The sequence below is a fragment of the Aedes aegypti genome, chromosome 3 (assembly GCF_002204515.2).
Source record: "Aedes aegypti strain LVP_AGWG chromosome 3, AaegL5.0 Primary Assembly, whole genome shotgun sequence".
In the NCBI taxonomy this organism is placed as follows: domain Eukaryota; kingdom Metazoa; phylum Arthropoda; class Insecta; order Diptera; family Culicidae; genus Aedes; species Aedes aegypti.
In genome coordinates, this window is record NC_035109.1 from 74,838,435 (window position 1) to 74,862,331 (window position 23,897).

Sequence of the window (23,897 nt, forward strand, 5' to 3'; positions counted from 1 at the left end):
AGCAGACTTATTTTTGACAGATCGAAATCAGAGGAGGGATAATTTCCAAACTGTCAAATTTAAGTTCGGACTAATTTTAATAGCCCAATTGAGACAGACCCTAAATATAGTTTTAAAATTGAAAATAAGTTTATTCATGAACATTATATATAAAATTATCTTCTGGATTTCTTATACAATTCCCTTATTTTTGGCATGCCAAAGTAAATCATGGTGATCAGTGATCGAGAAATCGATTCATATATTTTTCTTTTGCAAACTACTTGGCCGGACTGCTATTTTTATTCATGTAGAAAGTAGTCATCGTTCTTCACCATACATCATCGTAAAACGATCCGAAAATCAATTAAGCCGGTCAACTTTGTAAATACCTTCATGAACACATTTTCCCATTGAATATAGGAATTCGAATGGAACAGAGCCTGAAAGCTTGATCTTCGCATTCTGTACTAACCAAGCGTATGAAAGCATTCATACTTCTGTTCGTGACAAATTACCACGCATCCACTAGTCATCGCTGAAGCATACCTTCAGGAGTAAGCGAAACAAACGGTAACCATCACGGCATAGCTTCTTCTTCATCCGCCGTTTCAGCCAATGAACCGCAGTAACCGCGAGAAAGTCTTTCGCGCTGCCGAACTCCCGGTAGGTGAATCTTCCGTCGTCGAAGAAAGTTATAAATCCATTGCGAGCCGGTCATTTCTTCGGCATTCGTGAACTACCCCGGCTACGGTTCGGTTCGATCCTCTCCAATCCAAGTCCCATTAGTTTTATTGAATACTAAAGTTATTCCTTCGGGCGTACGCAATTATCATCCAGAACAACTCCAGGAAACGTAAGTGTGCTATCAACCGGTAATCATCATCCATCTGTTGTTCGAAGCTTTGAACGAAAAAAAAAAATGATGTGCTAGTGCGAATAAATTTGCGATACAGCAGATTGCAAAAAAAAAAAAATGTGTATGTACCGTTTTAATAACGGCTGCTGGCTGGATGCATTGCGGTTCGACTTCCCGTCCGTTGATCATTTCCAGCGGCGACGGGGGGCGGCACAAGTCTACAACGGATCATCAAAAAAGTGAAAAGTGGTGATTGATTTTTTGCACAAGTAGTGATTGACTATTGACAGGGCATGACAGTTTGATAATGGTGATGTGGAACGTGGCCGTTTCGGTGGCCAATATAGCCGTAACGGTAAAGCTGTTGATCGTGGGTTCGAATTCCACCGGTCGAGGATCTCTTCGCAAAGGAAATTTTCTCGACTTCTCAGGCCATAGAGTATCTTCGTGCTTGCCACATGAAATGCGCATGCAAAAAAGGTCAATTGGCGAAGGAAGCTCTCATATAATAACTGTGGAACTTCTTTCTTCTGTGGAAGTGCTCATAAGAACTCTAAGCTAAAAAGCAGGTTTTGTCCCAGTTGGGACGTAAAACCAGAAAGAAGAAGATGCAGCGAGCGGTAAAGGAAGCTTCGTGGGCACGCTCAGGAATGGAAAGTGAAGGCGTGCTAATTGACCGGTGAATGTGGTGTGCAGATAGATAGGCAGTAGCGGGACCACTATCGAGGCGTGATTGGAAGCCATCAGGAAGAAATGGGTGGTTTGAAACGGGCAGATTGTGTTGTGTGTTGTTTGCTGAAAGCATTCGATTCCATTGATGGGGAATGATTGGTGGAAATATTGAAAGAAATGGGCGATGGCTTCCTTGAAGCCGCCTGAATAGATTCGTACACGTGTAGTGCCAAACATCAGTAGATGCATGACTTTTGCAGTTAGGAAGTGAGAGTGATAAATGATGTAATGTTCGGAGAAATATAAATTGTATAAACATTTGAGTTGTTGATATCAGATGAAGCGATAGAGAGATAGAATTACGTTGATGATTTCGATATCAATTATATTATATAGTTTTCAGATATTTCTGAGGATGAGCTTTCATTGAACTCTTGAAAATTAGACTGTTCCTTTAAATGAAAATGTTAGGATATTGTTGGAATTTAATTAAAGTAATTCTAACGCTTTTGAATATTATTCATGATACAGATTGTAACTTTCAGTAAATGCAATTGGACTAATTTTAAACAGTTAAGAAACCAACCTACCTGTTCCACTATGGTTAACGAGGAAAATGCTTTCCTATTGTTCTTTCAAGCAATACATTTTTTAACGCTATCAAAAGCACCAAACAATAATTTTGTAATAGCTTCGTTTTAACTTGGTATAATCCGTTAGCTTACAACATCAATAAAGATGAGAGTCCATGAAATAGAAAGTTAGAAAATAACTTTTTTCTAAAGAGCTGTCCGCTTCATCCTGGAGAAGGTACATTTTTTTTTGTTTCTAAATTAAAATGTTTCCAGTATATTGCAGTCCAATGGAGAAGAATTTATTGAAGTATACTCAATTCATGATCATCTGTAATCGAAAATAAATTTTCTCAAAACAAACTTCAAGCTCGTTGACTCTTTCCCACTTGAACTTGATGAATTCTGTTTAAACTTTCTCAGCAGCTTCTGAGGGTCCAGATAAACAAATCAAACATGCATGTGCACTAGGGCAATATAAATTTGAAAAATGCTTGAAAATCCAATCTCCCATGTGCTCCTTACCATCCGTATCATAAAAATAGTGTTCTGTAGATTTTTCAGCTTTGTAGGTGGTGATTTAAAGATGATCCAAAGACAATGTTGGTTTTTATGGAAATTACTATGGAGAAATTTTGAGAAATGTTTCAAACACGCTAGTACTGTAATGTTAGTGGATACTTATCATCCCATATTGAAAAATCATTATTCAAACCTTAATGAAGGATGTTGCTCAAGAAAGAAATCCCTTTTGAGCTAATTTTGTCTGGGATTTTTGTACACGTTTGAAGGGCCATAATCCCATATTGAACTAAATAATAGCAAACACACTCATGAATATTTCTTCTGCTATCCATCGGATTGAATTTCTCTTTTTAGTAAATTTCTTTATTATGGTTTGAAGAATGTGTTTTTACTATGGGATAATAAGTTTGTACTTACATTACAGTACTAGCGTATTTGGAACATATCTAAAAATTTCTCCACAGTACCTTGCATATAACTAAGGGTATGCGAAATACCGAATGATTCCGTCAAATACGCTTCGAAACGAAATTCCGCGGAATTCCACGGAACTCATACAGGCGAAATTTTTATTTTTCTATTTCGTTTCGTTTCGCCAAATTGTTAAAATATATCCACGGAAAATTGAAAACAAACGGAATAAAACGGAATTTCGCGAAATTCGAGTTTAATTTCGAACAAAAAAAAAAAAGGCAAAGCGCTCGCTTCTAGTTCAAGCTACAGTCAAAAATTGGTCTGTATTATGGATCAAATCGAATCATGGATCAGAACACTATAACAGCAAATTATCTGCGAGGCAAACGAATGGTGTGCTAGTGAAAGCATACGTTTTGGCGTTTCTTTAGGAATCGTCTTATCTTACAAGGGAAGGTCACGATGGTGTTACACGGGGTTTTCAACCGGACTATTTTTTTTAGATTCTACATGTCGAAATATGAAAAACCCCAAAGCCTTTCGGGTGATGGACCAGTGGTGTAGCCAGGAGGGGCTCAGAAAGGGTCGATTTTGTACGAATATAATATTATTGAGTCAATTGAAAATTTGTCAAAAAGATTTATCTCAGTAATTATAACGATAGTAATGAACAAAATTGTCATTATTGTATGTTTGTAATGTATTTTTATGCCATTGGCGTAACTAACATGGAATATGGATACCAAAACAAATTTGGTTTTATTGAAATAGTATACCAACAAGGAACCCATCCTGATTACGCCTATGGCATGGAAAAAATTCATTTTAAACAAACATCAATGTCAATTCTGTTCACTATCATCACAATAATTACTAAAATAAATATTTTTGTCAAATTTCCAATTAGCTCAATAATATAACATACGTACAAAATTGCCCCTTTCAGAGCCCTTCCTGACTACCCCACTGGTCCATCACCCGAAAGGCTTTGTGGTTTTTCATATTTCGACATGTAGAATCTTACAAAAATAGTCCGGTTGAAAACCCCGTGTAACACCATCGTGACCTTCCCTTGTTAGATTCATAACTGTGATATGGGTTTCAATGGCCCACAGATATGAATCAATATGTATGAAATATGACATTTTATTTCCTACGAACGGAACAAATGTGTTTAAGCATGTTATTGTTGATTACGATGCTGTATAGATTTATGGTTCGCGTAGGTAAAATGGGTTCTGCATATTTGCAACTCTATTTGATGAGATATTCTCCGTTTAATCCAACTTTACTCCATATCTGTGTGCTATCCATAACTGTGGGGTGACTGTAGTGTTGACTGGTCCGCAGGATATGATAAACTGCACTGCTGTTGTAAAGTTTTCAAAAACGCCCATTTGCCCTAAATTCCTCGCGGCGAATAGCCCAGGAAAGGAACAACTGCGTTTGATGAACTACCGCAATCTTCCATAAGAATGAAGAAAGCAAAACCACGGTTGTTCGTTTCCTCCGGGGAACATCGCGTGTCCTTTTGAGCAAATCCGTTAATATATCTCAAAAATTGTTTATACACAAATGTCAAAAAAAGCTGCGGAGCGTGAGTCCCTGATGTTCTGGATTTGCTCAGGTGGTGCAGATTATTGAGGCGCGCATTAGTTCTCTCTCTTGCTTTCCCGCTGTGACGTGACTTTTAACTTTGCATAAGAACAGCAGGAGAATAGAAGAGAGAACTAATAGAACGCATCAATTATTCGCGCCACATGAGTAAAGGCTCTCCCAAAACAACGCGATTTTTTCCGCGACGGCGACGAATCGCCGCGAGTTCGTTGTTGTGTCATAAAACTCTACATGTAGCAGCGAAATAGCAGCGATTGTTTGTCGCTGTCGTCGAAAAAATCGCGTTGATTTGGGTGATCCAAAGCCACACCTCAAATCTTCAAGAGCACACATCTAAAGAACCAGACGTCCATTCAAGCTGAAAACTCTATCGATTGGTTACTCGTTGGCTGTCGGGTTCGTTAGATTTGTGCTCTTGAAATTCTGAGGCATGCCTTCGATTCATAACACCTTAAACAAGGAAGATGCGTACAATATGTTATATCGTAAAATGAATCTAGGTTTATTCACGCTGTACCTCTCTCCTCTTATATCGTGACATAATTTCCTCACGACCCCCAATTAAAAAAAATATGCGATTTTTTCGGATTGTTTAATATTGATAATATATCTTCACAAGTATTGGAAGCCAATTGCCCCTTGCGGCAAAGGTCTTAACCTTTTCAATACCAACATCAAAGTTTCAAAATTCTCTAGTTTCGCCATCTTTCGATCGATTTTGATGAATTTTTAAAGGAAAAATCACAAATCAGTTATAAATTTCATTCATGCATTGCATGCATCATCAAAATTGGTTCCGGATTTAGATTCAAATTTGTTGGGGTACCTAGGATATTTCACAATGGAAATGCGCAACAATTTTTTTTTTCGATTTTGCAAATCTAAATCTCGAGAAAAAAAAGCCAAACATTAAATTTAGCTCATTGAAAGACGGATTGTCTGAACGAAAATGGGTGAACTTGTCAATTTTATTTGCGGTTCCTCTATGCTGTGTAGTCCAGGTTCAAAACTTTTTTTTCCGAAATTATCAAATATTTTTCAAAATACTCTCGAGGCTCAAAATTTAGTGAAAATGTGGTTTTGTAGTCAATTTTAAACAAAGAATCTGAAAAAGAGATAATATCAACAATGCATAATTCTTCCAGAAATCGTCCAGAAATTCCTTCACAGATTTTGGAATAGGATCATTTTTAAATTCATATTTTTACAAGGTTTACTCTAAAAGTTTGCATTCATCCAGATTTGATCATCCAGAGTGATCTCTCCAAGAATTAATTCACAGGTTATGCAAGGCTTTTCTAGAAAATTTATTAGGAACTTCTAAATTAACCCCAACAGGCAATCCTGGTTAAGTTGCTGCCGCAATATCTCTTGGAATTTATTACTCTTGCAGTTCTTTTAAATTCACCTTGATTGATTTCTTAGGTATGTGTTGATGGATTCTTTAAAATTTAATTTAATTCAATACTCCAGTAAAGACTAAAGCAAATATACCAGTGATTCCTCTGTTCTACTTATTCTTCTTCTTCTTTCTGGCGTTATATTCCAACTGCGACAGAGTCTGCTTCTCAGTTTATTGTTTTCATGGGCACTTATCGACTTGTGTCCCCAATCACATTCATTCAAGCCACAAAGCATACAGTACAGCAAAAAGAAATGAAAATCATTATTCCATGTTTTATGGTATATACTGGTATAACATCACATCACAAAATTGTAAGGCATTTCTAAAAATTAAATTAATTTTGGGCTCCACTCAATATTTTTGAGATTGTGTTAAATGTTTGTAATTGCTTTTCGATCCACTTCTTAGTACATTTAACTAAAGGGGGTTTACTCAACGAGGTGCGCTTACCGTTCATGCTTTGTGGCTCACAACGCTGCTAGACATTCCGCTGTTTAAGTGTTGAAAAGCATCAGCATTTGCTGCCTGGCATGGCCCGCGTTTTCGTCCTGTGTTGTTTGGGTCGGCCCGCGAGAGAGATGATTGTTAGGCGAGCTTTGTTTGTAGTTGACAGCCGTACACCCACCCTGCATTTAACCCACTCATTCCCTTGTGTGAATGTCTGATATGTAGAAATGAAACCTTATAAAGTTATTGAGAAGATTTCAAACAAACAAGAGTTTTACCAAAACATCAAAGGATTCCGCTGAGCAACACTAAGGTTTCCATATGGTAGAGGATTTATAAATACGTTTTTTAAGCCTTTTGTCAAATTTCCAGCTTTTGACAAGAAAAAAAAAACTTAAACGTGTATTCCGCGAAACAAACTCAAAAATTTCGTTTCGTTTCGAAAAATTCCGTGAGATATTTGATTTCGTATCGAGTTACACGAAACATTTTTAAATTTCGTTTCGTTTCGTCATTATCAGCGCAAGATATTCCGCGTATCGTTTCGTTTCGTATCGACATGGAAAAAATCCATATCGCATACCCTTACATATAACCCTACCTTGTCCTTGGGCCACCTTTAAATCACCACCTAGAAAGCTAAAAATTTCACAGAACACTATTTATATGGTAAGGATGGTAAGGAACTTATGCAAGATTGGATTCTCAAACATTTTTATGTTTCGAACCGCCCTAATGTGCACTCTTTGGGGGCAATTATGCAAACCCAAAACAAGTCTTCTGCAACTAATTGAGAACGCAGTTCGACTCCAGCTGAGCAATATAGGAAATTCGGGTTTTACAACAAAAACTGACCGGTTGAAGCCAAACGGCGCTGGGCGACGAAAATTTCGTCTAGAGAAGCTAATTTTGAGTACAATATTCGATCACCTACAAATGAGCTAAGCTACGTTTCTGCAGCCGATAAACTTGGCTGACTGCATAAACAATATGAAAAAGGAAATCGGGGATTTCTTGCTTCTGAAGCGTTGAAGTCTCTCTTGAAGTTGCGTATGGCAAAGAAACCAATGTGTGCTGAAAATCTCAAATTTTGCATAACGCACCAATTGGGATCCCACTTATTATAATAATGAAGGCACCGGGGATTTCTGCATATAGTTTGCATAATGTAAGTTATTAATTGGACATTATAAGTATTTCCGATTGACAGTTTTAAGAGGAAAAGTTTGAAATAATAATATAGTGTATTATTATGAACCATATTTCTAAAAGTTACCCTTATTTTTTCAATAATGAAGTTGTTAAATGTACTATTTTGAGTTAAACAAGACGATAGTTAGCTCAAAAAAAAATCCGCTCATTAAGAGAATATAACGGATACTAACCGAACTGAATTCTTCAAAATGTAAGGTAAATATTGGGCTATCGAAGATCAGTTTTTAAAAAGAATTTATCTTTACACTTCCACGAATGGATACAGATTGTATTTATTAGCTAATTAATGCTATCGTGAAACGTATACTTCGCCTACTTTGCTGACCTACGTTTATAGTCGAGTTTGCATACTCTGCATACTTCCGTCGTCCGGGATCCATCTGTTGCTACGTCAATTTGCTACGTTGTCGTTTGGTGCACCTGCCATGGCTCCGCCTGTGGTTGGACTTTGGTGGTGATGTGGACTTATGCGATGTGACCGGATGAGGCCTTTGGTTGATTGTCGAATTTGATGACCGTTGCGAATTTGTGTGGGATGGTAACCTCAAAATTGAAAAAAAAAAAAAAAAAATAGTTGGTTTATTACCCTACATTTCCTTTTCATGGATCATTCTTCCAAAAACTTTAAGTTACACCCCCAAATTTGTTCATTTAGTATAACTGCTCCAACTACATTACTGATCATTAGGTGCACTGTAGTCGATGAAGTTCTTTCATAAGTGGCTTGAAGATCTTAATGATTAATAGATATGTGACTATAGCAAACCGGAAGTCTTTTCGTTACGAAACAAACAAGTATCACTTAGGAAAACTGATATTCGATGATTCCCCTGAGTAAACGGACAGAAAAAATAAGTTTATAGACCACCCTAACTTAAACAAAGACACCTTCATGCCATAATAATAATCACGGGTATAATATTTAAAAAAATGGTAGGGCTCAAAAAATTTTAACAAAATAGAAATTAAAAAAATGCGGAGCAGCCGTTTTCACCCTAGAAAATCTATTATCAGTTTTCTTCGGCGTAATTTTTCTTGCTTCTTAGCGGAAATATTTCCAGTTTATTGCAATCTATTCTCTTTTGAAAAGAGAATCTTCAAGTCACTAATGAAATAATTTTGTCTACAACAGCCACACTGGCCGAACATGTAGTAGGAATAGTTTTGCCAATTTACAGTCAGTTACAATCGTTAGTAATTAAATATAATTTTCCCATACAAAATGCACAAGTTCAGGTATCTGCATCACTGCGTTTGGTAGTCCGAATAAGGTGAAATGGGTAAAAAACTACAAATAACTTGAGTTTTGTCTTTTATAAATTCATTACATTGCAGTCATTTTCCAAAGAATTCAAAGACAAAAGTAAGTAACCAACAGATATTTTAATAAAATTCAAGAACGGTTAGTTTTGGATGGTTCATTTGTTCAGCAAAGTTGTTCACTTCCAGAAGTAACACAAATTATCTGGTAATTACTTACTTTTATCTTGGAAAAACTCTGAAAATCTTTGAAAAATGTCTGCAATGAATTCTGTATAGGCAGAACTTCAGGTTATTTGTAGTTCGTTACTCAAATTTCAATCAATTCGGACTACCAGAAGCTGAGATACAGAGCTCCAAATTTGGGCATTTTGTATGGAAAACCCGCATTTAATTACTAATCTCCATACAAACTTCAAGCTCGTTAAGCCCTTCTTATTGTTGACGAATTTCGCTCAAACTTTCACAGTAGCGTCTGCGGGTCGAAATACTAAATTTGGGTGTAATTAAAGATTTTTGTAGCAGACTACCAGATCATACGCTTATACCAATAATCAAATATGCTTTTCATGACAATTGTAGAGATTCAGAGGTTTACTAGGTTTCTAGCAACAATGGTTGTTTAACTAACATTATTTCTCTTCTCCGACGACTATGAGGACGTGGCCGGCGACGTTATTGACTTTGTTGAGCTCTTGATTTGCAATACTTGAGAATGGTTAGCTAATCATAAGCCATAATTCCTAAATACCCAACCACACCTTAAGACAAGATATTTTTTGGAAGTTGGTGTACTTTTTCTTAACTTGGAAATCAAAATGATTTTATTTTTGGCTTAAACCTTTGGGCCATAGCACGCATGTTAGAAAAGTTTTATACGACTTTTGAAACAGTTTTGTATTTTTGAAATATGTTTCTAAAATAATACAATTTACAAAGCCACCAAATACCTGAGTCAAATTTAGCGTGTAATGTGAAATTTTCACATTTTATATTTTTCTACAATCAACACATCACAGAAGAGCCTGGTGAAATTGAAACAATTTCAAATCGATTTTTCCGTTAGTTAAACGGAAAATAAAATATGTTTTTGATAAAAATAAGAGATTTTATATCTTTAAAAGTACTGCAAAAACTCAAAATCAAAAAACAATACATAAATTTGCGAATAAAAATCATTGGCCAAAACGTGTTTAGATCGATTTTAGATAACGAAATATGATACTTAGATAGAAAAAAAAAACGGATATAAGAGGGTAAATCTTAATTCATTGAATCTCTGTGCAGCTTCTATTGTTCTGGTCAACTACGAATTGTAGGCAGGCTTGGGAGCTGTGACCACTATTTACAACAGTTCATCGATTCTGCCAGTCAACCAAAACACAAAGCAGCAGCATCATCAATACCATCAGGCGTGGCGCTGCCAACGGTTCACACACTGCTTGACCGTTTTTGTCTCTCCACTATGATCGTTTTCGGGCAGCCATCTCGACGTGAATGATTGAAAAAATGTTAAATAATTCAATCGCTAATATTTCGCGTGTGTTTAGAAATCTATTAGCGTCAATAGCAAGAGCACAACCATTCCGTTGCGATACATATAAACAAATTCAATTTCATGCAACCTTTATCGAGCAAAAATGCAAAACACCGAAAACCGGAAAAATCGTGTCACCACTGTGCTCGAGTCATTTCGCATTCGGGTTTGAAAAAACGTTAGGAAGAAGAAGATTACAGTTTTGAAGAGCCATGACATTTTTTTGTTTTGAACGCTCATGGTTTGCTTTGGATTTTGATGGTCGTGAATGTCGAGGTGGTAAATGTTTGCTACAGTACATTTCCCATCCCTGATTGTAGGTTATCAATGCTCATACTCATACTTGAAAGCAAAGAATTGGATAACAGCAAATTGCGGTGGTTGGTTTTCAGACAAACCGGACTATACGATTTTTCGGCTTTGTAAAGACGAATGATTCATCGAATCGATAAGCTTCAATGTTCTAGCAAACAATGCAAATATTTTATTATTTCGTGTGCTTTGGGTACGTTTTCCTGTAAACACTTGGTCCAATCTGACTAAACGCCGACCAATTGATGTCGGAGTTTCGCGTATTTTTATCCCATTTCTGATACAGTGAGGACCCGATTTTTCAGCCCCTCGATGAATTTTAGGCTGACAAAATGGGGAACCTGGAAAAAACGGATCATTTATTTTGTTCATGTTTTTCAAATTTTGACGTGTTACATGGTTACATGGACTTTTAAGAAGGCGATGGACATGGGCGTAGCCAGGTTTGTTTTTATCAGGGGCTCCTCCCTCATATTGACAATATCGATTCTTACCACTTCATTCACAATTTCACGCCAAAATTATCACTATACACTACCTCTGCATCCTTTTTGCATGAAACATAAAACTATGCAAGATATCCACCCTACTTTTTTATAGTAAGCAAAGTGAAGTGTTAAACGCGTCTTGTTTCAATGTTGAGTGACGGGTCTATTTAAAGTCTTGGAGATTCACCTATTGAAAAAATTCTGAAGATTCGATTCGTTGTGGTCTGAAAACCATGAAATTTTCTGGAACAATTTATAAAATTATGCTTTGAATTTTTTTTAAAAGAGATTCAACAGAATTCCATAGATTTATTTTTAAAATCGTATTAAGAGGAATTCTCGGATAAATTCATGAATGAACCTACACACCTAGTTTTTTTTTGTCATGAACTGCTTTGTGCATCCCGATTTTTTCAATATTAAGCATTTTTAACAAGCAAATTGTCAGGTTGCTAAGTAACGAACAATTTTATTATACTCGAGATCTCATGAAATTCGCTCGTTTAATAGAAGCCAAGATTTGGCATGTTATATTATTTTTTTATGGAAGAATTCTAAGAAGCATCTTCAAAACACCTCTAAATATTGTTAAGGAATCTCTGAAGAACTTCGAAGTACTTCCAGGAACGATTTATAAAATAATTTCAGGTATGATTGGAGAAACACGTTCAAGAAATATCTAGAGGAATATAAATGAAATACCGAGAGGAATTCCTGGGGAAAACGAGGAGCTTTCTCTAATTACCTCAATGATAATATTCTGCTGACTATATGTTTGCAGAAACTGATTGAGTTTCCTAACAGATTTAAAAAAAACCTTCGAATAATTTCTGGCAAAATGTTTTTCAAAACGCTGATTGTTTGGTGGACTCCATAAGTTTTTCAATCTATCAGATGTTATTTCTGTATAAATACCAGCGCTGAAGACAATGTTTGAAGAATTCAAACACTAATTCCCGTAGTAAAAGGAATTGACATTGCCCTATCTGGCAGCACCCATGCGTGCATGACATCAAACATCAACATCAGTTTTAATGTAAACGTAGTAAAACATGAAGAGAACAATTTTTTGATAAACTAAAAATAGGCTGACAAAAACGGGGGTAGACAAATTCAGGGGCAGACAAAATCGGGTCAGTACTGTATGGAAAAACAAATGTCTTGAAAGAATTTGATAACTTTCTCTAAACAGATCAGCGGATCAACTTCCACAATAAACACAAAAGGTTAAAGAAACATCAAGAAGTTAGACAAACATTGTTTGTGTATTCTAATGATAGTTATAATTGGTATACTTCTGACTCTAGAGCACATTCAAAAGGCAATGAGTTATGCTTACTTCGTGGGTAATTTGACATGAAAATCATTTTTAATTTTGTTTACAAAATTTTCATTTAAAGTTTGGACACTTTTCGAAGAATACACTGAAAAAAAAACATAGCTTATTTTCTCAGTATTGGATCAACCAAAATTCAAAATCAGTGCGTCATTAGAGACCTAATCTTATATTATTTGAAGAGCACTCGCAAAATCGTGGCAAAAAAATCTGGAAACTATTCAAAACCAATAGAACAGTTTTTGAGATCATTGTGTAAGAGTTTGTATTTTTGTCAATAATTCTGCCATTTTCAAACAATTTTAATTGCTTAAGGTGAAGATGAATCGAAGCCAAACTTCAAATTTTCAAGAGCACGGATCTGGAGAACCAAATATCCGTTTAAGCTGAAAACCTAATCAATTGATCACTAGCTGGTGGTGACCAATCGATTAGGTTTTCAGCTCAAACGGATGTTTGGTTCTCTAGATCCATGCTCTTGAAAATTTGAAGTTTGGCTTTGATTTATCTCCACCTTGAAGCTTATTTAAACGTAAATAATGATGCGTACATGATTGGTAGAAAATTGTACGGAATTTTCGTATTTAAAGTAAGTTCTAGTGAGCCCAAACTGCATCGTAAACATTAGCTACATACTCAGATATCGTAAATTTGTCAAACTACTAATGCAGTGGCCCTGCGCAAAAAAAAGCTAAACTTTTTAAAAAGAAACTTGCCTATCATTTCAGAACACTCATGTATCTTCAATACTTTTCATTGATTTCATTGGAATAATGAATGTCCATTTATGAGCGTTTTCTTCACCAACGCTTAGGCCTTAAATCTAGTTTAACCTTATTAGCAAACGTTGTTTATGGCTTAAGGGAAAGTGAAGGAATCAGTCCTTCATAAATATCTTGGGCTAAGTATTCAGCTGTTCAGTAATCAGGGAAATCATTTACTATGATTTGTATGACCATTTGTTCCACGAACAGCTTGTTTATCTCCTCATGCATAGCGCATTCTACGTAAGGCGGCGAACCACGTTAACGAGGATTCGTAGCTTACAGTATTTCAACTAAACGGCTATCAAATATAAATTTCGTTTTACCAAAAGATGGGGTGGACGCATTGAAATTGATGCCACTAGAAACCATTTTGGAATTATTTTTCCGAAATCGCATATGCCACGGTTATTCAATATACGTGACGTGAGCTAAAGTTTTACTTCCGACTTTCCTTCAGAACCCAAACAAATATAATAAAAATAAAAACGAGATCTCATTTCAATGAGTATTGTTTACCAACCTTATTTGTGATTGATGAGTTTGATTTAAGTTGGGCATTTCACGGTTAACCATTTCACTACCAGTTCCTTGTCAAATGTGTGTGTGTGTTTGCGTAAAGAAAATCCTTATAAATCGAACGCGTGGGTTGCTGTTTTCGAGATCATTCATCTGAGCATAATATATTGATGCAAAATCGATCTCAGAGCTCTATATTGATACCGCACAGTTCAATCCATATCATGCTCAGATGATCGAAAAATAGAATGAAATGCAATGCCTGATTCGAAAACATTCTGCAACTTTTGGAAGAGTTCTAGTTGCGCGAATCAATGAAAAAATCTTGAGAGGTATTATTAAAGGATTTTTTAGTCGTATTCTCTGTAAGTTCTGAGATAAATATGTTTTGGAAGGTATATAAAAAGGTATGGATGTTTTAGAAGGTAAAAAAAACTTACCAAAAAGTAAAAATATGTATTTGAACTCTGTCGAAATTCTTGGTAAATTTTCTTAAGAAACTCCTCTCAGAAGTTCTAAATGTAATCACATAACCCTCTGTCTGCGCGGCGGGTAAATTAGACCCTAAATTTCAAATCGCAATTACTTTATGGAATTTCAATCGATTATCGATTTTTCTGCTGTTTTGAAAATAACATTTAATTCAGTTTTGCCTAAAAATATAACAAAACTAAAAAGGGGGGGGGGTTCTTGGCGGGAATGGGTTTGAGTGAAAAAAAAGTACGTGAAATTTGAAAACTTTGAACGACTATATCTCAAAAACAGTTTTACATAAACTACACTTTCTTCGGTTAAGGTTTGCAACAGAGATAGGACTACTGTATTGCACATTGGTTACTTGAAAAGCGATGCGAGTGCCATGAGTGACCCCTCGGCCAACTATCAAATATTAGAAGTAGGCGCTATTCTTTTGTGCGATTAAAATAATTGAGAATGTTACTTCTGTTTGTCTGTGTATATTGGCTCCAATGTAAAAATTTTGAATTTTTTGATAGTAAATTGCCGAGCTGTTTACTAGTTCGGTTATCATTGGGAATGTTTGTTTATCATGGTTTAATTGCTTGCACAAAAAAAAAATCTTCCAGTCACATTTGTAGAAATGCAGAGGTAAACATGGTTTCCAAAAAAGCAAAAGTTGCATGTGTAAATGAATATGCCGAACTTATTACACTGAAGAAGGTTTGATATATTGTGAATCATTACTGACTTCGGTCAGTCTAAGCCCATAACTGTGCGAGAAGATTGTTTTGGGAATCTTAAAACAATATTCTTTGACGTATGCGTTTGTAAATGGAGAATTACAAGCATGCTTTTTTCAAATGCTAGTGGCTGTCTAATTGACACAATTACGGAATTATGCAATACCCTTTTGGAATACAATATCTAATGCCTTTCTCTCGTGCGTTCATACTACATCTAATTCCTTTCAAACAATTTCAGACCACCGAATTACGTGACCATACCGGTGAGAAGTCGAATGCTAATCACCGCATCGCAGCTCATCTAAGTCCGCACTTGAGACGACGCGACGACGACGACCTGCCCAGCGGCGGAGAAGAAAGAGTGACCAATCGCCACCGAACAGTGCCAAGGATTGGCAATGAGAGTGCGTTCGATGACCCCTGTCTTTCCAGTCGCGGTGCTTGCGCTCTTTGCGAGCCTATGGCACCTGGCGCTGGCCCAACAAGTGCGTAAGTATCTCTCGGTGGTTCTGTCGATAGCTCAAACCTCGCTAAGGCTGCTGCTGTTGCATTGATTACCACCGGACGATAACGAGATCTAATATGCTGCACTTCTCTAATTAGACCAGGGGGTGTCAAACGGGGCCTCTTCAAGTTCATCAATAATATGTTACAATTCTGTTGTAAACTACTGGTCGGGAATTTTAAGACAAATGGTAAACCAATGGAACGTGTTTTTCTATGTAGGGAACCCCTGCCTGGGAAACTTCCACATTAGCTGCGGAGTGATTGCATTATTTGATCATGAGGCGTTCTGTGTCATTATGTACCCAACGAGATACACTTCCACTCGGTTTATTGGATTGGATGATTGGTGGGTTGGGTGGTTGGTTGAAGTTTGCCGTAAGAGAAAATATCATCATCATCAGCAGCAGCAGCAGCAGTACTTGGTGACAGGTTGGTTGCACGTTGAAGCCCCAGCATGCCTTCCAATCTGGTTCTCCGTGAAGATTTGTTGCAATCTTACCTGCTGCTTACTATATTACACTACTACAGACGCCAAGATCATTCTTGCACGAGATTTTTCGCCGATGGTGCTGCCAGCACCGTTGCATTTTTTGTGGCCCGCGCATTTATGTTATGGTGGGGCGGGAAATCGGACCCAATAATAGTATTTGCTGGCGACAGCACCGTTGTTACTATTGTTTCCACGGAAAGGAGGTTTTTTGAATCTGACGGGGATGTACATTTGGTGAATTAATTTTCATCTTCAATATGATGTAACTGCAACAGTCTACCAACAGGAGTCTTGACAGTGTTTTCTTAAAAAAAAAACTCAAAAGATTTCCCCACAGAGGTTTCCACAAAAGTTTCAACAGAAGTACTGGCAAAAGTCTTCCAAACAGTTCATAAAGAAATCTCCACATAGGTTTTCTCATAAGTCTACACAAAGGTACCAACAGGATACTTCTCAACGGTCGCAAAAGTCTTTATAAAGGTCATCTCAGAGTTATTGACAGAAGTTTCGTCAGAACACTTTAGAAGCCTCCACAGATATAAAAACAGTGGTTGCTTCAGAATTGTGAAAAGACTTCTTCATAGTGGTCGCGTCACAAGTTTTCACAGAAGTAATCGCAAAAGTCAATACAGAAGTATTCTGTGAAAGCCTCTACCGAAATCTAAACAGTGTTCTCTTCAAAATACTCAAAATATTTCTCCACAGAGGTGTCCTCGGAAGTTTCCACAGAAGTATTCGCAAAAGTCTTCTCAAAAGTCCAACAGGATATTTCACAACGGTCGTAAAAGTCTTACCAAAGGTCTTCTCAGAGCTATTCACTAAATTGTCTTCAGAAGTCTTTAGAAGTTTTCGCAAAAGTCTTCACAAAAGCCAATACAGAAGTCTTAACATAAGTCATCGCAGAGGAATCTATAGAACTATCTATTATGAAAAAAGCCTCTACAGAAGTTTTTTTTCTCTACAGAAGGCTTAACGGTGTTCTCTTCTGAATTCTCAAAAGATTTCTCCACAGAGGTCTTCTCATAAGTTTTCACACAAGTACTCGCAAAAGTCTTTCTAACAGTCTATACAGATGGTAAACAAGATGTTTTCGGCCGTTTCAGTCTTAGTGAAGCAATACTGTTCTCGCTGCTCTCTAAGACTGAAACGGCCGAAAACATCTTGTTTACCAGCTATAATATCCAGTCGTTAAGCAACTTTTCCGTTCAGTCTATACAGAAGTCTTCACATAGGTCTTCTTGGAGGTTTACACAAAGGTGTCAAGTCTTCAAAAAGTCAATACAGAAGTCTTTACAGAGGTGTCCACAGGACACTTCACAACTATCGCAAATGCATATTCATATAGGTCATCTCAGAGCTATTGACAGAAGTGTCTTCAGAAAACTTCTAAAGTCTTCACAGAAGTAAAAACAGTGGTCGCTTCAGAATTCTCAAAAGGATTCTTCATAGAGATCATAGGAGTATTCGCAAAAGTCTTCACAAAGTCAATACACAGGTATTGACAAAGGACTTCTCAAAGGAATCTACACAACTCTAACACAAATATTATAAGATTCAGAGATTAAGAGATTCAGAGATTCCGAGTTGCAGATAGTCAGAAGTTCAGAGATTAAAATATTCAGATATTTAGATATTAAGAGTTTCAGACTTTCAGAATTTCAGAATTTCATAATTTCAGAGATTCAGAGATCCAGAGATTCAGAGATTCAGAGATTCAGAGATTCAAAAATTCAGAGATTTGGAGATTCAGAGAATCAGATATTCAGAGATTCAGAAATTCAGAGATTAAAAAATTCAGATATTCAGATATTCAAAGATACAGAGATACAGTGATTCAAATAATCAAATATTCAAATATTTAAAGATTCAGAGATTCAGAGTTTCAGATAGTCAGAGATTTAGAGATTCAGAGATTCAAGGATTAAAACATGCAGAGATTCAGAATTTTCGAGATTCCTGAGACTCCTGATATTCCCGAAACTCCGAGATTCCCGAGATTCCTGAAATTGCCGATATTTCCAAGATTCCCAAAATTTCCGAGGTTCCCGAGATTCTCTAGATTCTCGAGATTCCAGAAATTCCCGAGATTTCCGAGATTCCTGAAATTCCCGAGATTCACGAGATTCCCAAAATTCCCGAGATTCCCGAGATTCCCAAGATTCCCGAGATTCCTGAGATTTTAAGAATTAAGAATTGAGAATTGAGAATTGAAAATTGAGAATTGAGAATTGAGAATTGAGAATTGTGAATTGTGAATTGTGAATTGAGAATTGAGAATTGAGAATTGAGAATTGAGAATTGAGAGTTGAGAATTGAGAATTGAGAATAGAGAATTGAGAATTGAGAATTGAAAATTGAGAATTGAGAATTGAGAATTGAGAATTGAGAATTGAGAATTGAGAATTGAGAATTGAGAATTGAAAATTGAGAATTGAGAATTGAGAATTGAGAATTGAGAATTGAGAATTGAGAATTGAGAATTGAGAATTGAGAATTGAGAATTGAGAATTGAGAATTGAGAATTGAGAATTGAGAATTGAGAATTGAGAATTGAGAATTGAGAATTGAGAATTGAGAATTGAGAATTGAGAATTGAGAATTTAGAATTGAAAATTGAAAATTAAGAATTGAGAATTGAGAATTGAAAATTGAAAATTAAAAATTGAAAATTGAGAATTGAGAATTGAGAATTTTGAATTGAGAATTGAGAATTGAGAATTGGGAATTGAGATTGAGATTAGGATTAAGACTGAGATTGGCTACAGATAAATCAGATGCGAGATAAGTTGCTTTTATACTCTTCAAATTGATCATCCCCAATTTCTTACAATCTACGGATATCAACTGCATTAGCAGGAGGGGCAACGATAGCTCGAGAGAGGCTGCGAAGAATCATGCTAACCTTGTCGTGACAAGTTTTATTGCAGACTTTTAAACACGAGCAGCTGGTGGAAGTCATTCCTGAACAAGGTGTCTAGATTTCGGATACACGCACCCATAAACCTGTCACCTCGGCGAGCACGAATCTTTGCGGCATTCTGATGATTGATTTTTACTTTTTCATGCTCTTCCCTCAGCTTACTACATGCACCGCTGCGAACGAGATGATCCCCAAGTGAACGACTGTCTTCGATTTGCTGCAAATAAGCTGACGCACCATTTGCGGGATGGCGGCATTCCGGAGATCGGCATTGTTGACGTGAGTATGAGCTCCTTGAACGTTATTGATTACTTTTCTGATGGATGGGAAAACACTACTCAATTGGTTGAATAATAATTACTCAGCACTTCTTTCGGGTGTAAGGTTTGACACACTTTCTGACTGAATCAACTCACTCGGTAACACTTGACTTTGTTGGCCATTCACGTCACGAACCGGGAAGAAGTGCTTCGTTGGGTTTTGAGCTCAAAGCGACAAGTGAATACCAATGAGGCAACATGTGCTTCATTATGAATTGTTTGGCATTTGTGGGTCAGTGAGGTGTTCGAACTTAGGTAAAAGTTCAGGAATTGTATGCGTTTATTTATAGGTCGAACCAGTGGTAGTGGACGAGATCAGCATCGCCCTTGGCAGTGGACCCGATGGTTACAGAGCCACCTTCAAGAACATAGAAGCTTTTGGAGTTAGCAATTTGACGTTCGTCAACGTACGATCCGACATCGACTCGCTCCAATTCCAGATGACGATCGATATTCCGAAGATCAAGGCGAGAGCTCAGTACAAATCTTCCGGAGTTCTTCTGCTGCTGCAGGCTTCCGGGGCCGGCGATTACTGGGGAGAATATGGTAACTTCGATTGCTTCTGTTTTTAACTGACTCTAAATCATGCTTCTGTTTGGATAGATGGCGTCAAATCGAAGATCTACATCAAAGCATCACCTTATCAAGGTGACGATGGGCTAACCTACCTCACAGTGGACCAAACCAAGATGGACTTCAGCGTCAAGGACATCAAGATGGGTGTTGAGAACGTTTCCAACCAGAACGCAATCATTCGTAAGTGCTCTTCTGAGACCTGAAGAGGTTCTTCTGCCCGGTTCTAACCACTTGTTATTTTTCAGACGCCGCAATGAATCTCTTCATCAATACAAACGCCCAAGAGCTGCTCAAAGAGATGAAGCCTCAGCTGCGATCAAAGCTGACCGAGCATTTGCATGACTTCATGCAGCGGCTGTTCGACAGAATACCGTTCGAGTACTGGCTCGAGTGAAGGAAACGCTAGCTGGCAGCGGTGCGAATTTCAAACTTACTCACTCACCTCTCATCAAAATTAGGTTTAGGATTTATGTTTATTTTTGTTTATTTATCTCGATTCATCAATCATTCAGATTTTTGCATTAAGTATTAAGTGTGTAGAGTTGCGTCCAACTGTGAAGTAAAATGTGCGTTGTCATGTTTTCACATCTTTACTTGACAAACACTGTTTGTATTTTAGTGGACGCAAACAACGCCGTATAAGATAGATGAAAATGCGAACGCACTTTTCGTCCACTGTGCGAGTAATTAAATATGGGATCATAGTTCCAGTCGAACCAGTTCAGAGTATTCTTTGATATCACCTACTTCCTGTCTCATATCTCATTGAATTTAATGTACGCACATTGAAAAAGTGAAGTCTTAATGGAAAGATAACCGAAATGTCAAATCGGTGCAGGTGGATTGAATTCGGAAGGAATTTATATTGTTTAACATTTGTGGTGAGCAGGCTGCTTTGCTCTTCGATTACACTGCGGAACACGTTTTTGTCTCAAGCACCAAAAAACTGCTATTTACTTAATTAAGGGTTACTGAATCCATTGCTATTTCCAAAAATATCATAGCACGTCTAGTTTCTGAGATATTAGCTGTTAAAAATGCAAAGCTTGACTATTTTCGACAACTTGCAAACAAGTTTTCCAGCTTGTATGACAATTTATTTGCTTAATTATTCACGGAATTCAAACTTCATGTATATAAATAATCCTTTTCATCAAAGCACATATGTAATACTTTCGACACTCAAAAGTGCTCTCCGTCCATTGAAAATGCAAGAGATTTGAATTATGACGTTGATACTACGCTGCCAATATTCGCATAGTCAACGTAAGCGCCATTGACAATTTCAGAAGTGTTCCATCGATAAAGCTTCGTGCTATAGTCAATTCGTCTATTGCTATAATAGTTTTCTAGATATGCATTCCAATCTCTCTTGGCTTAACAAATTTAACAATCTATTACATACAGTACAGTTTCACGCATACCTGAAACCATATTATTATCTAACTTGAATGAACCTAAAATTTTCCTTCGCAGGTTTTCAGTACAACTTTCAGAAAAACATTGGCTCAACATATTTTATCGATGAAAACTTGAAAAAATCACGTTTCAATTTTCAATTGCATGGATAAGCACTATTCATATTTTAGGTGGACAATTTGTACATGCGATATTTTTCAAAGTTATAAATCGCAATCGGGTTTCTGTACATCGTTCGAATAATGTTGTACAATGTTGTGATTATAATAAAGCCCCCAAAATAATTAAATTTCATACTAACAAGGCACAGCGTTTCGAACAATCGATTTTTGGAGGTTATCAAAACCAATGATTATCAGAAATTTGCTAGAAAATTCGACAAGCTATATTCTTTATTTTCAAAAAGGCTTGTTCTTTGAAAACATTATTAATCAAAAGCCTGCTGAAAATTATCAAGTTAGTTTTGAAGCAACATTTTTCCAGATGTCATGAAATAATTTCCCATCGATTTGTCTTAGAGAAAAATGGTTGAAATTTAATGGGATTTTTATAAGTAGAATTTTTAGTTTTAAAGTACGTGTTGATTGAAGTACTAATATAGTATCAATGTGTAAAATAAACTACGCCTTCATAGAGTTGCTTATTTAGTCTCCACGTCACATTTAAAGCACAATAGAAAAGCACGTGCTTTATTTGCAGAAGACCTTTTCGAGCACAATGACAATCTTCAAAATTGGGAACTAAACCAAATTTTAACACTTTACTTACTACTTTACTTTTTTACTTTCTACTTTACTTTTTTACTTGGAGTAAAAGCATGGTGTATCAGCATGTTTGGCCATTAAGTATTAATCACTAGAGTGGCCTAGTGTCAGAGAATGGTGGAATATTATTGATTTTTTCAAAGGTCTATCTTTAGTAGAGTAGTAAAAGATAGCACCCTTGATAGCATGGGGTGCCTAATCTTAGACATCTTGTTCTGGTATATAGAGTAATGCGTTTGCTTATGGAAATTCTCTATCTGATTCATATTTCTATCATGGCGTGACTAAAACGTAGCATCTCCCTTGAAGTGTTACGTAATTTGTAGGGGGTTTAATTCACAGCGATCTCACACAGCGCGTTGCTTCATAGACAAAAATGAAATTTAAAGTTATTTCATTCGACGATAATAAGTATGCAGAAATGTTTACAGATAGCATCCACCATTAAACTGAGTATTTCTAAGCTATATGAGCATCAAAACTACTACAAGAAGTGTCGAAAGTGATAGTTGTCAGAGTAACAAAAACACTGAATTTTGTCGCATGTTTTCAGCATTCTTTTCAAGTAATAAAATCTATTCAATCAAAATTTAAAGGAAAACATGGCTAGAGATTGGTAAAGTATATTTGATGGGATAAGAATATCTGTTTCAACTTTGAATATGATGAATCGGTACGTTGAGTTGGTTATGAAATCAAACTTATGAAATATGTACAGTCGACTCTCCACATCTCGATCTACATCTCGATTTTTCTCCCAAACAACCAAAACGTAGGGGAACCTGGTTCAATTCGGACCCTGTTCTAATTCGGACCATCAACCATTTCTCAACACTGGCGCTACTGTAGAGATCGTGTGTACCGGTTTTCTACAGACCTTGCGGCTTGTATCTAACACAGTAAATTTGACGCCTTTCAGATATTTCGTTTGATTTTTAATTAGTTTGTTGTTTTGAAGTGCTCTAGTGTACTGTCTGTTAGCATTATTTCCAAGATTCTGTAAGCGTCAATAATTCTCAAATCTTTCTGTGTTATTTTATAATGGAATCCCCAAAGCCTAAGCTTTCATCTGACCATATGGTTTTGACATGTCTATGCACTGTTTGTGCTCGACTAGTTCGAATATCACAAAATGTGTATTGGTCCAATCCGGACCTTTTGATGTGGTTTAATACGGACCTCTTGATTTTCAACGTGCACTCAGTCTATTTCAAGAGCTCCACCCCGTGAAAGTCTTCTCGTCTTGGAAGACAATCACAGAAGTTGTAATATTGATCGGTGGTGACTTTGTTTGTGTTGCGATCAAGAAAAATACTTCGAAAATATTCAAGAAGTACGGTAAATCACCAAAAACTAAAGGAATCAATAAATCAGCTACTTGAAAAGCATCTCCATCAATACTACAGCCAAACTGCTTCCAAAATAGATTGACAGTACGATATAAAAACGTGTCCGAGTGCTAAGAACAGTCTAGTCAACTTTCCCTTACTCGGTATGCTGTGTTTTTGTTCCCTAGCTTGACAGAATGAGCAATCCCTTCAATATAGCGTAGTTTGACCTCTATATCTAAGTCCAGACTTCTGCAACTTGATGTCCTGAAACTCGATGCTATCTGTTTCAGTGTTCCATACAAGTTCACCTATTTAACTCGATATTTTTACGGAAACTTTCAATGTGTTGAAATTTTTCTTCACTCAAAGTTAAAATTACGTTTTCGAATGTGTTTTGTCAAAATAACATTAAGCTTGAAATTTTAAAAAAGCTGTGTTCTTTACTTC

At 36.6% G+C, this 23,897-nt stretch overlaps 1 protein-coding gene across 1 annotated transcript; it reads left to right on the plus strand.

The window, feature by feature from the left end:
- The first annotated feature begins 682 nt into the window (after positions 1 to 682).
- Positions 683 to 20,652, plus strand: LOC5577690 (protein takeout). Its single transcript, XM_001663422.2, has 6 exons — positions 683 to 835; positions 15,362 to 15,612; positions 19,198 to 19,319; positions 19,651 to 19,906; positions 19,964 to 20,116; positions 20,182 to 20,652. Exons 2-6 carry the CDS (start codon positions 15,522 to 15,524, stop codon positions 20,328 to 20,330), a joined length of 771 nt encoding a protein of 256 aa, XP_001663472.2. The 5' UTR covers positions 683 to 835; positions 15,362 to 15,521; the 3' UTR covers positions 20,331 to 20,652.
- Positions 20,653 to 23,897: the final 3,245 nt, after the last annotated feature.

Excerpts from the sequence above, each read along its gene's own strand:
- LOC5577690 (XM_001663422.2), top strand. The coding sequence starts at position 15,522 with ATGAGAGTGCGTTCGATGACCCCTGTCTTTCCAGTCGCGGTGCTTGCG. Across the intron at positions 15,613-19,197 it reads GGCGCTGGCCCAACAAGTGC|CTTACTACATGCACCGCTGC; the intron begins GTAAGTATCTCT and ends CTCTTCCCTCAG. Across the intron at positions 19,907-19,963 it reads CGATTACTGGGGAGAATATG|ATGGCGTCAAATCGAAGATC; the intron begins GTAACTTCGATT and ends CTGTTTGGATAG.